This window comes from Panthera tigris, chromosome B2, assembly GCF_018350195.1.
Source record: "Panthera tigris isolate Pti1 chromosome B2, P.tigris_Pti1_mat1.1, whole genome shotgun sequence".
Classification (NCBI taxonomy): Eukaryota; Metazoa; Chordata; class Mammalia; order Carnivora; family Felidae; genus Panthera; species Panthera tigris.
Window position 1 is genome coordinate 63,334,985 of NC_056664.1, and position 16,591 is coordinate 63,351,575.

The 16,591-nt window shown below is 34.8% G+C and overlaps 1 protein-coding gene across 6 annotated transcripts in view; it reads left to right on the top strand.

The window, feature by feature from the left end:
• Nucleotides 1-16,591, top strand: part of FAM135A (family with sequence similarity 135 member A) — a 120,273-nt gene that overhangs the window by 19,788 nt on the left and 83,894 nt on the right. For 5 of the 6 annotated variants that reach the window (XM_042986633.1, XM_042986637.1, XM_042986634.1 and 2 more), the window contains 2 exons: nucleotides 16,109-16,248; nucleotides 16,360-16,430. In XM_042986633.1, coding sequence (XP_042842567.1) covers nucleotides 16,109-16,248; nucleotides 16,360-16,430 — 211 coding nt within the window. Of the gene's footprint in view, nucleotides 1-16,108; nucleotides 16,249-16,359; nucleotides 16,431-16,591 lie in introns of those variants that run through there. The other variant, XM_042986635.1, reaches the window with a different exon arrangement.

Here is a 16,591-nt window from a genome sequence, read left to right on the forward strand (position 1 = left end):
AAAACAAGCATGATTATAGGTTCCTTGTCTTTTGACTTCTTGTGAAGAACAAATGAAAGAATGTATGTGAAATTTCCATGAAAACAAACATAAGTAGGGGTGATATCAATTACATCATGTAAGATGTAATTTTTAAAAATATACAGTGAATGTGTACATATAATTTGATATATGATTACAAAGGTGTTTTATGATAAAGTTTTATAGTATGCCTTTGAGAATATTTATTAGCTACATTTTGGTCTGGATTAACTACAGTAAAAAAACAAAACAAAACAAAACAAATGCCAGAAAGCAATATATAAGGTATAAGATGGATATATTATAGCAGTTCAGTAATTTACTTATATTCTGTGGAGAGACCAGCATTAAAATGTTTGAGCCCAAACTGGTGGTCCTGACATAATCAGTGGGCATTTTTTAGCTTTCCTGATACAGTATACTCTGTTCCATTCTATGCATTTAGGAAATGAAATGGTTAATGAAACATTCTAGCGAGTTAACATATATGTCAAATATGAATAATGAATTTTGAAGGCATCATTAAAAATAAAATACACCTAACACTAAAGCTATGCTGACCATAATTCACTCTATTTTTTAAATTTAAGAAAATATTTTAGGAATTTGAAGTGTTTAGGATTATCTTTTTAGTATCCTATGTGTACTAAAATGCTAGATTATGATAAATTTTAATGAGTTGTATAAAATGGAGAGTTTATTCTTTCTTTCTGAAGACTCTTCAAATGCTCAGGGAGACTTCTTGCTTATGACCAAAAATATGTACATTCTTTCTTTTAAAAAAAATCAATTTATGTGTTGGCCTGGCATACATATTAAAGTATATATTTATTGTCACTTGGACTTTCGTAAGTCTACTTTCTATGAAACACAGAGGTTAAAACCACTAATATTACAAGATAGATTTGGTCCTCCCTTTTTGAACTTCCTTAACCTAGTAAACTAAATGTCTTCCCTATTGTGTCATCTAAAGTTGCCAGTTGAAAAAAAGACCTTTTTATTTATTTTTTTCAGCTTTATTGAGAATTAATCAAATAGAATTTCATATATTGAAAGTATACAGTGTGATTTGTTACATGTACATTATGAAATAATTGACACAATCAAGATAATTAACACATCCATCACCTCACAGTTTACTCTTTTTTGTGTGTGTATTTGTGCATGTGTGTGTACAGTGAAAACAGAAGATCTACTCTTAGCGAATTTAAGTATACAAAACTTTATTATTAAAGGTAGTCACCATGTTGTGCATTAAATAGAACCGAAAGTTTACACCATTTGACCTCTCCATTTCTTTCTCTCATCCCTCAACCCCTAGCAAGTACAGTTCTGCTGTCTGTTTCTAGGAAATTGACGGTTTTGTTTTGTTTCCATATGTGATTCCACGCAGTATTTATCTTTCTCTGTCTGACTTATCTCACTTAGCATAGTGCCCTCTGGGTTCATCCATAATGTTGCAAACGGCAGGATTTCCATCTTTTTTATGGCTGAATAAGACCTCTCTCTCTCTCTCTCTCTCTCTCTCTCTCTCTCTCTCTCTCTCTCTCTGTGTGTGTGTGTGTGTGTGTGTGTGATACCACATTTTCTTAATCCATTCATCCACTGACAGATACTTAGATTATTTCCATATCTTGGCTATTGTGAATAATGCTGCATTGAACATGGGAGTGCAGATTTGTCTTCAAGATACTGATTTCATTTCTTTCAAACATATACCCATGAGTGGGATGGCTGGATCATTATGGTAGCTGTAATTTTAATTTTTTGAGGAACCTCTATAAAGTTTTCTGTAGTGGCTGCACCAGTGTGCACTCCCACCAACAGTGCACAAAGGTTTCCTTTTCTCTGTGTCTTTGCTAACACTTGTTATATTTTGACATTTAGATAATAGCAATTCTAGTAGATGTGAGGTAATATCTCTTTGTGGTTTTGATTTACATTTTCCCTGATGAGTAGTGATGTTGAGCAACTTTTTATATGTACCTGTTAGTCATCTGTATGTCTTCTTCAGAAAAATGTCTGTTCAGATCTTCTGCCCATTTTTTAATCAGATTGTTTTTGCTATTGAGCTATGTGAGCTCTTTTTTTGGATTTTAATCCCCTGAGATACATATGATTTTCAAATATTTTTCCACATTTTGTGGGTTCTCTTTTCATTTTGTGGATGGTTTCCTTTGCTCTGCAGAAGCTTTGTACTTTGATGTAATCCCACTTGTTTATTTTTGCCTTTGCTTTTGGGGTCAAATCCAAAGAACATTACCAAGATCAGGGTCAAGGGCTTTCTCTCTTATGCTTTCTTCTAGGAGTTTTTTGGTTTTAGGTCTTAAATGTAAGTCTTTAATACAATTGAGTTAATTTCTGTGAGTGATATAAGACAGGGGTATAGTTTCATTCTTTTCCATATGGATATCCAGTTTTCTCAGCACCACTTGGACACTATCCTTTCCCTATTATATGTTGTTGGTACCTTGTCAAAGATTAGTTGACCATGTGTGTGAGTTGATTTCTAGGCTCTGTTCTCTTCCATTGGTCTGTGTACTTTTTTTTAAATGTCATTATCACACTGCTTTGATTACTATAGCCTCGTAATAGTAATACTATAGCCTTGCAATTAGGAAGTGTGATGCATCTAGCTTTGTTCATTTTTTCTTAAGATTGCCGTGGCTTTAAATGAATTTAGGATAGTTTTTTCCTGTGTCTGTGAAAAATGGCATTGAAATTTTGATAAAGATGATATTGAATTATAGATCCCTTGGGGTTGTGTAGACATTTAACAGCATTAATTCTTCCAATCTAAGAACGCAGGATCTCTCTTCCTTCATTTGTGTCTTCTTCAGTTCCTTTCATCAGTGTCTTATAGTTTTCAGTGTACAGGTTTTTATCTCCTTGGTTAAATTTATTCCTAAGTATTTTATTATTTTCGATGCTATTGTAAATGAATTTCTCTCCTTTTTAAATAATAGAGTGATTTTAAATTTATGAAATAAACATACTAGAAAAACTTACTTTTATTTTTTAATTGAAGTATAGTTGACACATAATATTATATTAGTTACAGGTGAGCAACACAGTGATGGGATTGCTTTCTTGATTTCTCTTTTCAATAGTTCATTGTTAGTGTATAGACAAGCAACTGATTTTTGTATGTTGATTTTATATCCTGCAACTTTAGTGAATTTATTGGTTAGTTCTAACAATTTTTTGGTGGAATCTTGATATCATGTTATCTGCACTAAGAGATAATTCTACTTCTTCCTTTCCTGTTTGGATGCATGTAATTTCTTCTTAGTGCCAAATTGCGGTGGCTGGGACTGCCAATAATAGAAGTGATAAGAGTGGGTGCTCTTGTTTCTAACTTTAGAAGAAAGATTTTAACTTTTAACTGTTGGGTATGGTGTTAGCAATGGGCTTGTCCTGTATGGCCTTTATTATGTTGAGGTATATTTCTTCTATGCCTAATTTATTGAAATTTTTATCATGAAAGTATGTTGAATTTTGTCAAATGCTTTTTCTGCATCTACTGAAATGATCATGATTTTTGTCCTTCATTCTGTTAATATGGTATATCATTTATTTGCATGTGTCAAATCACCCTTGCGCCCCAGGGATGAATCTCTTGGTCATAGTGTATGATCCTTTTAAAGTACTCTTGAAGGGGCACCTGGGTGGCTCAGTTGGTTAAGCTTCTGACTTCGGCTCAGGTCATGATCTTATGGTTCATAAGTTTGAGTCCCGTGTCGGGCTCTGTGCTGACAACTCAGAGCCTGGAGTCTGCTTCAGATTCTGTGTCTCCATCTCTCTCTGCCCCTCCCCCACTTGAGCGCTCTCTTGCGCTCTCTCTCTCTCTCTCTGTCTCTCAAAAATAAATAACACAGGTATTGAGGAGGGTGCCTTTTGGAATGAGCACTGGGTGTTGTATGGAAACCAATTTGACAATAAATTTCATATATTGAAATAAATAAATAAATAAATAAATAAATAAATAACACATTAAAAAAATTTTTTTTAAATAAAATAGTCTTGAATTTGGATTGTTAGTATTTTGTTGAGGGTTTTTGCATTTGTGTTCATCAGGGTTATTGACCAGTAATTTTCTTTTCTTGTAGTGTCTTTGGTATTGCTAGCCTTTTGAAATGAATTTGAAATGTTACTTCTTGGTCAGTTATTGGAAAAATTTGAGAAGGATTGGTATTAATTCATCTTTAAATGTTTGATAGAGTTTGCCAGTGAAGACATCTGGTCCTGGGCTTTTATTTGCTGGGAGATTTTTGATTGCTGATTCAATGTTTCACATTTTGGTCTGTTCAGATTTTGTTTCTTTATGATTCAGTTTTGGTAAGGTGTATGTTTCCAGAAATTTACCCATTTCTTCTAGTTTATGTACTTTGTTGGCATATAATTGTTCATTGTAGTCTCTTACCCTTTGTATTTCTACAAAGGATAGTTATAGTGTCTTCTCTTTCATTTGTAATTATTTGAGTCATCTTTTTTTTCATAGTCTACCTAAAGGTTTGTTCTTTTTCTCTTTTCAAAAAACCAACTCTTAGTTTCATTGACCTTTTCTATTGTCTTTCTAGTCTCTATTTCATTTATTTCCACTCCAATCTTTGTTATTCCCTTCCTTCTGCTTACTTTGGGCTTAGTTTGTTCTTTTTCTAGTATCTTGAGGTATAAGTGTAAGTTGTTTGAGATTTTTCTAGGTTATTTGTATGGCAGAAATTTACACGTAGTTAATATCATTTACAAAGTAATGTTCTTTTGACATTATGACAAATATTATTTCAGAAATACCCAATAGAGTACTTCCTTTTTTTTTTTTTAATTTTTTTTTAATGTTAATTTATTTTTGAGAGAGAGAAAGAGGTGGGGGGGAGGGGTGAGAGGGAGGGAGACACAGAATCCGAAGCAGGCTCCACTAGGCTCTGAGCTGTCAGCACAGAGCCTGACGCAGGGCTTGAACCCATGAACTGTGCGATCATGACCTGAGCCGAAGTCAGATGCTTAACTGACTGAGCCACCCCAGGCGCCCCTAAGTACTTGCTTTTTAAGTGCCTTAAGTGCCTTTTCCTGGACATTGTCACTGTGATTTTGGTTTAGGTTTTTTGTTTATTTTTGGTTGGATTTTTATTAGGTGTAAGTCCAGATTGAGTCATTGTCACTATCACCAGCTTCTGATACTAATAACTGTGTGTTATTGACTGTGAAATGTCAATTATCTGATAATTTACTAGTGTGTGGAAAGGAAGCATCTTTTAAAAATAGTTGATAGCAGACACCAGTCTTTAAAAGAGAAAGCTTGGGTTTGGAAAACAATAGGATTTTATAATATATAATTTTAGTTTGTATGTGAAAACATTATTTATGTGTGCATTTTTATAGCATTACACTAGAAAATTTTTAAGAGTTTACATCTTTTTTATTAAATTATAACAGCCAAAATCAAGAACATGAGAACGAGATTTTGAACATAAGAAGAAAGTGTTAACTTCTTTCATACTTTTTAATAGCAAACTTTTGTCTTTCATGTCTAAAATGTAATACCTAATATAATTTTTCAAGATCTTTTTTTATCCTGGGGTGCCTTGGTGGCTCATTTGGTTAAGCAACTGACCCTTGATTTCAGCTCAGGTTGTGACCTCATGGTTGTGAAGATCAAGCCCTACGATGGGCTCCATGCTGAATGTGGAGCCTGCATGAGATTCTCTCTCTCTGTCTCTCTCTCTCTGCTCCTCCCCCACTTGTGCTTTCTCTGTCTCTCTCTATCGAAAAGTAAATGAATAAACACTTAAAAATATATCTTTTTTAATGTTATATCAGTATATTTTCTTTTTCTCTAGTTTAGAATATCTTTCCTGTTTATGGTACATGATCATATCTATGGATTTTTACAAATAAAATGACCTTTAACAAATTACGAGGTGTGCATCTTTCTTCATCCCAATACCATTCCCAGCATGACAATCTTTTATATGTGTGTAGTACCCCACAGGTTCTTGTTTCATCCTCTGAACACCTCTGTGATAATGTGAATCTGGTATTTCAGTTGTATTTTCTGCCATTGTACCCCAGGATAGCCTATCATGTTAAATGTTTAACATATGAAAATTAGGTATAGTAGATGCAAAATAATGTTCTCATGTCCAGATGAATTTTTCCTTATCAGCGATCTGGAAGAACAAAAGAGAGGGAGAGAGAGCAAGCACAAAGAAAGCAACCAGTGTATTCTAGTCTTAGAGGTACTGATTTGGTTCTCTTTTTATGCCCCTTCTCTTCCAAGGTGTGTTTCATTTTAAAATAGTATTTAAGAGTTCCTGGAGTTTGTATCTTTTTAATACTAGTAAATTTGTTAGGAAAAGGTATCCTTCCCAAAAGTTTCTCTAGAAATTATTCCTGTGAATTTGGTTGACTTTGTTTTAATAAGTACAGATCTTTGATGTCTAGACTCATCCATGATAACATAAATATATTCAGATAGGGGTAATTTTTCTTTATCTGGTGTGTTTATTCTCTTTTTACCTCTCTTCCTTAAAAATTCACTTTTTCTTCTAAGGGCTTGGATTTTCTCTATACTTTTATTACACACCCTATTTTTCTTGTTGGATTTGTACTATCATCTTAAGACCTTTCCTTTCCAGCACTGTATTTTACCATAATTCCTATACTTTGTGTATATTTCTGGAAAACTTTTAGAAGAAGAAAGAAAGTACTGATTTTGTCTGTGAGTTGCAGAAGGGCAAGTTAGATGTAGGAATTAGATGGTATCATACAGCTTATTGCAACACATTTAAATTATTTCCAGCATGAAATTGTGCTGACAGTGAGAGGTTTGAGTCAGGAAATAGCTGTCATCTGCAATAGCATCAGTCATAAAAGACAATGAGTATTTATAGAGCTGTTGAAAATTGATTAATAAAATATTTACAGACTTCTACAACAAAGAAGTCATTCTTGATTCTAAGGAACTGTCCCCAGTTTGAAATGTTAGAGCACTATGTACTATTGTGATAAAAAGTGCAAATAACAACTCCCCGTTTCTAATAACGATAGCATTTTTTTAGAAAGAAACATACATTGTTTTATTTGCTTTTTTAATATCCACCTATCCCTTTTTTCTTAAAAAAAATAATTTTTTGCAAGTAATACAAATAGTTAAAAAATCTATTAGTCTAGAAAGATTGGTAGTGAAAACATAGTTACTTCTCTAGATGCATCCACTTTTCACTATTTCTTTAGTTCTAATGGTTTCCTCTATATAGGCTTTTTTACTACCTGGTATGATAAATGACAACTGAAGAGTACACTACTTCCTCCCTCTCTTCTCTACTTTTTAGGAGATGCCATTATGCCCGTGTCATTCTTTGACTGTTTCTTTGACTTTGGCTGTAACTGTTAAATGATATATTGTTTAAACCTCCATTTTCAATTTTAGCAAATAAGACAAATCCTATTTTGTAATGCCTCTTTTTCAAATTTTCTCTTTTCCTCCACCTTTCAACTTGTTAAATATATCCTTTGTTTTATGTTATCAAAGTTTCTAACATTCATATTCTGTTTTGTAACTGTAGTTAAATCTTACTGTGCTTTGTCTATGGGTTTGTTCCAAATGTTGAAAACAAGTAAACAGCTTTTCATTTTTATGGTAACATGAGAGGGAGAGTACTTATAAAATTGAAACGACTATCCAACATAAAGAAAGGATCTTAAGTTTCTGGCAAGACAAGACAAATCTAGTTACCATTTTGGTATTGATCTGGGTCACCTGTTACAGAGAGGTAGCTATAGGTATATCTTAGAAGCTGTAAATTCAAAGATGTGGCTCTGTTGTAGTTAATAAAGTAGTGATTTGGAGTCAGGATACCAGCTTCCTTTTATGTTATCTTGCAAAACTCACTTAACCTCTGTGAGCCTCAGGTTCTCATCTGTGAAATGTGTTACCTGCTTTACAGGGTTGTTATGTGTTTAAGTAAAAGTTTTCAGTAAACTGTAAAGGGCTGTATATATGTAAAATATTATTATCTGACTTCTGGTACTATAAGAAAGAATGAGAAACAGTCACGTTTTGACTTACTGTGTATACTATTTGTGAGCCATTTAATGTACAGAGCTAAAAATTATAATAAAGTTATTTTGATGATTTCCTGTGATATATATAATTGTGCAGCATAGTAAGTACATAGGATAACATCTCATGTTAATATGTAAATTACAATGTTTTTTATATTAATAAAGCCATTTCTGGGATAAGAAGAATGAGCTAGAATGACCAAGGGCAAAAAGGGAAATCCGAGGGAAAGAAGAGATCTCACAAAAGACCCCTGAATTTATAACTTGTCAAGGAAATCTAAGTACCTACCCTTGCATTTCTATGCTTATAAAACTAACTTAATCTGTAGATAGTGTTTGAATTTGGATTTGTTCTGCCACTCACTCGTAAGTCTTGTTCTGCCACTTACTAGCTTTTGGTCTTAAGCAAATTACTCTGTTTCTCTGAGACTTACCTAATCAGTGGAGGGAAATAATTCCTGTCTTACAGTGTGTTTGTGAAAATTAAATGAGAAAATTAGATACAGAGACCTGGTATAATGTTCAATAAATATTGGTTCCCTTTGTCATGTCCTCTATTTCTACCCTAAATTACCCCAGATGTTAAAAAACTGAAATAAGGTGGACTCTAGGATCTCAGAAACAACTTGATTTAAGGACAGTCATGAAGAAGGAGTTGCCTGTCAATCATATATGTGCCTTTTCTTCCTTAGTTTTCAAGAATTAGCCTTACTAATAACACAGGATAACTGAGTGGTATGGTTTAACCTTTCTATACCTCCTTTGGGTCTTTTCTTCCCCTATGAAACACCTACTTCTTACTAGTGTAAGGGTTCTGTGATATGTAAGAGTGTACTGCATACCTATGTTTAAACTAGTTTATCAGTGTGACATAGAAGACCGAGCACAGGCTTTGGGGCAAACAGCAGTGGCATTTGCTCCTAGATAAATTATTTAAATTATTGGAGCCTTGGTATCTCTAAAATAGATTAGTTCCTGCACTATAAAATTGCCTAAAGGATTAGTAATAATATACATAAAGCACAGTGCCTGGCACGTAAGTGCTCTGTAGATGGTAGCTAGTAGTAGTAAAATAAAACAATTACTTTCTTCTTCTTTTTTTACTGGATAAATTTGACATACAATATGTAAAATTAAGGTGTGCCATGTGTTGCTTTGATACATTTGTTTATTATAATGTGATTGTTGTAATATTTATTGACATTATATAATTGTAGCACAATATTGTTGCCTATATTCATTATACTGTACAGTAGATATCTATGGCTTATTTACTACTCCTTACAGGTTTGTATTCTTAAATAACATCAAACTTATTCCCCACCCCCTTATCCCCTGTTAACTACCATTTTACTCTGTTTTTTACGACTTTGAGTTTTTTAGATTCTACAGATAAGTGATAATGCATTATTTTTTTATTTTTCTGACCTATCTCACTTAGCATAATGTGCTCAGGGTCCATGCATCTTGTTGCAAATGGCAAGATAGTCTCCTTTCTAACAGCTGAATAAAATTCCATTGTGTATATATACCCCATCTTTTTTATCCATTCATTCATTGTTTCTGTATCTTGGCTATTGTGAATGCTGCAGTAAACATAGGAATGCATTTATCTCCTTGAAATCTTTTCATTTCCTTTAGATATATACCAGAAATGAAATTGCTGGATGCTATGGCAGATCTTATTTTAATTTTTTAAGGATCCTCCATATTGTTTTCCATAGTGGTCAGGCCAATTTACATTCCCACCAGCAGTGGATAGGGTTTCCCTCTCACCACATTTTTGTTAGCACCTATTGTCTGTTGGCTTCTTGATAATAGCCATTCCAATACATGTAAGGTGATAACTCATTGTGTTGTTGATTAGCATTTCCCTGATGATTGGTGATGTTGAACATCTTGTCATGTACCTATTAGGCATTTTGATGTCATCTTTAGAAAAATTTCTATATAGTTTTTCTATGAGACTGCTATTCATGAGGAGAAAGAAGGGAAATTGCATAAAACTTCAAACAATAATATGTGAGGAAGGTCTTATTACTATATATATATATTTTTTTCTCTACTTTGATAAAAATTTCACAGCTAGATAAGCATTTGGACTAATAAGAAATCAACCCTGCTTGAACAATAAAAAAATTTTTCCAGTTATTTGTATTTGACCAGAGTTTTTCTAAGGTCATTTATTCTAGATAAAATTTTTTGCGTGTATATGTATTCCTATCTACCACCACCCAGTGCTTTTATACAGGTGATAGCAGTTAAGAACAAATTAATATCAAGAAAAAAGGAAGGTTGGGCCACCTGGGTGGCTCAGTCTGTTAAGCATACAACTCTTGATTTCAGCTCAGGTCATGATCTCACAGTTTGTGGGTTTCAGCCCTGCATCAGGCTCTGCACTGACAGTGCATAGCCTGCTTGGGATTCTGTCTCTCTCCCTCTCTCTCTCCCCCTCCCCCTCTCTCTCTCTATCTCAAAAATAAATAAATAAATAAATAAATAAATAAATAAATAAATAAACGTTTTTAAAAAAAGAAAAAAGGGTGGAAATAAGGACTAGCTATCAAAGTAAGGAGGGGTTGTCCCAGTTATGTGCCTTGGCGGTAGTTAATTGGCCACTAGAAATAAAGCTTCAAATATTTTGACATGCTGGTAGATGAACCATCTGTTTCCTCCCTGTTAGTTGTCTCCTTAAGCTTTTCCCAGCTATCAGCTTTTCCTGGCCTTCCTTTGAGAGTCATTGAAATATTTTGACAGTTTTGCTGAGTTGTTAAGATTTTTCATGATTTGACCCTATCCTACATGTCTAACTTTATTTCCTACCATTTCCTTGTGGATTTCTCCCCATGGAACCACTTCCAGTTTCTCACATTTGAAGAGTTCTAACTTACTTCATATTTTGTGCATGTATTTTCCACCTCATTGTCTCCTTTGTCCTAGTTTAGAAGTTTCCTCTGCTATGTTTCATAACACTTTTCTATAAACATCTTTTTAACATCTTATAATTTTTTGTTATTTATTTTATTATAATACAATCAAACATCAAGAATCATAAAAGGAGATTGCTCTTTTTAGAATGAGGAAGATTTGGGGTGCCTGGGTGGCTCAGTCGGTAGAGCATCCCACTTCGGCTCAGGTCATGATCTCGTGGTCTGTGAGTTCAAGCCCCATGTCGGGCTCTGTGCTGATGGCTCAGAGCCTGGAGCCTGCTTGGGATCCTGTGTCTCCCTCTCTCTGCTCCTCCCCCGCTCATTCTCTGTCTCTCTCTCTCTCCTTCAAAAATAAATTTAAAAAATTTAAAAAAAATTTTTTTAAATGAGGAAGATTCTGGGGTGCCTAGATGGCTCAGTTGGTTGAGCATCTGACTTCGGCCCCAGTCGTGATCTCACGGTTTGTGGGTTCAAACCCCGCATCAGGCTCTGTGCTGACAGCATGGAGCCTGCTTTGGATTCCATGTCTCCCTCTCTGTCTGCACCTCCCCCACTCACTTTCTCTCCCTCTCAAAAATAAACAAACATTAAGAAAATTTAAAAAATATAATAAAATGAGGAAGGTTTAAATAAATAAATCTTCATTTTATGTCACTAATCCATTACTGTTAATAGTAACTGAATGAGCTCACCAATCATGAATGGAAAACTCAGCAGAGTTAGATCTTTCAATAAACTTGGCATAGCTTATGAAACTTGAGTCCATTTGGCATTATAGCCCTCCATTTTGTTTTCCCTAGATTGAACAGCTTCCTTCTGTCACAACCATTGTCTTTTTACCTGGCTTAAGAGATAGTGATAATTACATTGGCATTTGCTTTGGCCTCCAAAATAGGGAGTTAAGAGATTATCCCATTGTAGTCCAATTATTTGCTTGAATGTTTCTATTCAAACTAGATTGGGAACTCTGAAAACAAGGGCAGGGTTCTTATTTATGTTCATATCTCTTAGTTCCCGATACTTTAGAAGCTTAATAAATTATGGTTGAATGAATGCTCACTTGTTCACAAAATAAATAACAGATATCAGTACTAGCTGTTTAAGCGAAGGGAATATAAATGTGAAAGATAATGATAGGAATAAAATATAAAACATAAATTATCACAACTTAATGTAAGTACTCATAGGCCTCTATCACAGGTCTCTAAAAGTGTAGATCAGATGTTTGGGTTAGCAGATAACTGACAGGCAAAGTGACAATAGAGTTCTTTCAACAAGAAATTAGGGCACTAAATTAAGTTTGATGAAAGTTCAAGTATTCAATAAATACATGCTAAGGGCTTATTATGTGTAAGACATAGTGCTCACTCCTAAATTATAACAATGAAAATGATATATGTGGTCCTGACCTCATTGATGGAAGTTATCATCTAGTAAAGATTAAAAAGCACAGAGTGTTTCACATTCAAGACAAGAAAAGAACTATACACATATGTTTGGGTCTTTTTGTTTCTAAGGCTCTTCGGTAATAGCAATATAAAACACAAAAAAGGAATAGTAAAATATTTCAATAAGTTTTTGCAGGCAGAAAACAGAAGTGAGAGCTGAACTGCTTTTTAAGGACACCTTACCCCAGGGATTTCAGGAAGGTACAGCAGGTGAAGGGAAATAAGGGGTGGGCCTGAAATCAGAGATGAATTAAAGGTCTGTAATCAGGTCAGCTGTTATAGTTGGGCACCCCAAACCCAACTGCAGTATGTCAGGAAGATTAGTGTTTACGTTAGGATAAAAACGTGGGGACTTTTCTCTAAGTAAATTGCCATGAGATATTAACATATTAATGCTTCAGAGTAAAGCACATTCTTTTTTGCGTGTGTTAAAAATCTACTCTCAACAGACTTTACAGTCTATAGTACAGTGTTGCTATAATTTAGGAGTGCACATTGTTGTACAGCAGAGTTCGAGAGCTTTTTAACTTTGCATGACTGAAACTCTGTACCACTGAAAAGCAGTTCCTCATTTCTCCCTCCCCGCGGCCCCTAGCAACCACTATTCTACTTTCTTTGATGAGTTTGACCATTTTAGATAGCACATATAAATAGAATCATGCAGCGTTTGGCCTGTTTCACTTAGCTTAAGTCGTCATGGTCTATCCATATGTTGCTGCATATTATAGGATTTCCTTTTATTAAGGTTGAAAATATTCTATTGTATAAATCATTTTCTTTACCCATTCACCTGCTTACGGACAGGTTATTTCTACCACTTAGCTATTGTGAATAATGCGGCAGTGAATTATGGAAGTGCAGATATATCTTCAAGATCCTGTTTTCAATTCTTTGGGATAAATAGCAGAAGTATAATTGCTGGATCATATGATAGTTCTATTTTTAATTTTTTGAGGAACCTTCATTCTGTCTCCAGTAGTGGCAACACCATTTTACATTCTCACCAATAGTGTACAAGTGTTCCAGTTTCTCCACAAGTGCTGACCCTACATAATACCACTATATGGAGTAAGAAGAATGTGAGACATGGACCTTGACTTCAAGAAGTTTATATTCCTTCTCTTCAGATTCTCTCCCTTTCCATCTTCATTTGACTCTTTTTTATGGTATTGTCAAATACCATTGTCAATAGGGTCTTTCCTGAGATCACAGACGAGGTTCACCCTCATAAGATAACATAGCACTCTATTTCTGTCATACTCAGTACAGACGTAATTTACAGAATTCGAGGAGGGCAGGGAAAGTGGGTTTTTTTTTTCCTTTGGTTTGGTGTACTTAACTTGAAACAATGTGTGTCACAGAGTAACTGTACAACACATATTTAGAATTTTTATGAAAAGTATCATACATTTTTGAAGATCATATAAAACTTTATTTTATTACATAATAAAATGAATACCCAAATACTCATTCCTTCATTTAAGAAATAGAACATAGTTGGGGTGCCTGGGTAGCTCAGTCGGTTGAGTATCTGACTTCGGCTCAGGTCATGATCTCATGGTTTGTAAGTTTGAGCCTCACATCGGGCTCTGTGCTGACAGCTCAGAGCCTGGAGCCTGCTTTGCATCCTGTGTCTCCCTCTCTCTCTGCCCTCCACTGCTCATGCTTTCTCGCTCTCATAAATAAATAAAAACATTAAAAAAGGAAAAAAGAAATAGAACATTACTACTACCATAAAAACCTCCTGTATACCCCACCTCATTTTTGTGTTAATCATTCTTTTTGCTTTCTGTATAGTTTTATCACCTGTGAATGTCATCCAAGTATATATCTGGTTGAGTTTGGAGAAACTGAATAGTAAGCACAAGCCTAGTTGTGTAAGAAAGCTGTAGTATCACTACTGTTAAAAGAAGTCTCCCAGAGAAAAAGCTGAATGAAGTCTCTGGGTCATAGTACGCTTCTGTATACTAAAAAGTTTTAAGACCCCTTTTTGGGGGAAGTTAGCTGACAAGGTCAGGAGTGAATCATGTGAAATTTAGATCTCATCATAGTGCTTCTGGTAAGTTTGTAATATGATGAGGTATTAGATAACAAACACATTGAGTAGGCTGATTTGCCTCTAAACTTAACATTCAACTTTTCTTCCTCCAAGGGAATGGGTCAAAGCAGAAACCTTCTGTTCAGTGAAAAGACTGCCCTCTTATGATCTAGGCAATAGGGCAGAAACTTCCATCAGTGTGCCCTCAGATAAATTGAGCAGTGAAAAGAATCTGGTCAAGCTTTTAATCTGTTCTTAAGTTAAAAAATGATACCATGGCAGCAAGAATCTTTCATATGACAGACCTCAAAATATCTATTTGGTGAGGCACACTAATCCAGTATTTATTAGCCACGTTCTAGAACTAAGGCAGAAGAAGGGCTCTTAGTGCCTCACCCTAAGTCATCCCTTCACTAGGTTTGCCCTTTTCATCCTACACAGGTTCTGACCTCAGGCCACCACTCCATTTGGATACCTTCTTATTCCATTTGAACTCTGGTGTCCCACTCTAGGCTCCCTGCTGTGCAGAGATACCCACCTTGTTGAAATGTTTAGATTCCACCTTGTTGGAATGACCTGACACCAACAACCTGGACAGAGGTAGAACAAACTTGACATGTAAAGGGCATGGTCTTCCATGAGACTGATCTTACTTCAGACATAAGGTGCCACTTAAAAGGGTCCACTGGCTACCCTCATTTCTGATTAGATAGCAACAAATTTGGGGTTCCCATTACACTTCAGGTGTGATAATTCACTGAAACAACGCACAGAACTCAGGAAGGCACTCTACTTATTATTATAGTTTTATTATAGCAAAGGGATACATATCAGAGCCGGCCAAAAGAAGAGGTGCATAGGGCAAGGTCTGAAAGGGTTCCAGATTTGTAAAGCTTCTTTGTTCTCTCTGCAAGGAGTCAGGACATATTACCCTCCCAGAAAGTTTGCATGTGACAATATGTAGAATATTGCCAATCAGGAAAGCCCACCTGATTGAATCATTGCTCAGTCTTCAGCCCCCTTCCCCTCACTGGAGGTTGAGCTTAAACCATGTGGGTCAGTCGCCAACTCTGTAGTCACGTAGTTGATCTTGTGTGGCCAGCCTCCATCCTGAGTCATCTCCTTACCATTATTTGGGCCTACCATGAATAACTCGTCACTGGGAAATTCTAAGGATTTAGAGGCCACTTACAAGGAATTGGGACAAAAGCCAAACTCTTTATTCCAAGGATTTAGAGGTTGCCACCCAGCAACCAGGACAATGGCCAATCAAATTCTTCACTATGCATCTATAGAAAACTAAATTGCTTCCTTCTGCGTGTACAGATCAATTGTTCCTTTTAAAAGAATCTACCTTGAGATTCCTCATTTACCTTCTCAGATTAAGATAAGTTGTACAAAAATTTTATGATGGTTATAATGTACTTATTTATTCATTTTTTTACATAGAAAGTAGTAAACTTTCAGAAATGTTCTAATACTGCTATGTAAAATGGTAATGGTACTGGAGTAATACAGTAAAACTTACGGTATTTTAAAGTATTAATTTACTTGTATTGTGTTTTTACTTTTTACCTGTCAGTTACATATCTTATCTGTTTTAGGTATGACTTTAGCCTTTCCAGCTTCAGTTCATGATTCTCTGATTTGCAGTAAAACATTTCAAATTCTATATAAAAATGAGGAGGTTGTTTTAAATGATGTCATGATCTTCAAAGTTAAAATGTTGTTGGATGAAAAAAAGGTAAACATCTCTTCATATATATTTAGATAAATATTTTTTATAGAGCCTCAAGGCTTATTTCTAACTTTGTGTAAGTATTCAAAAATATCTTACATTGTAATTTCTCTTGAGATTGAAGAAACCCTTGAAGAAATGAATTTTCTGTTATCTTTGGATCTACACTTCACAGATGGAGATTATTCGTAAGTAGACTAATCAAACAATTGAAAATCTTTCGTTTCTCATAACTGGTATCTATTCTCCATTTTGTTAGAAATCTAGCCTGTCCCTTTCTTGTTTATTTAAACTACTTCTGTCTAGATACCATATGTTTTCACTCATAGATGGATCTTGAGAAACTTAA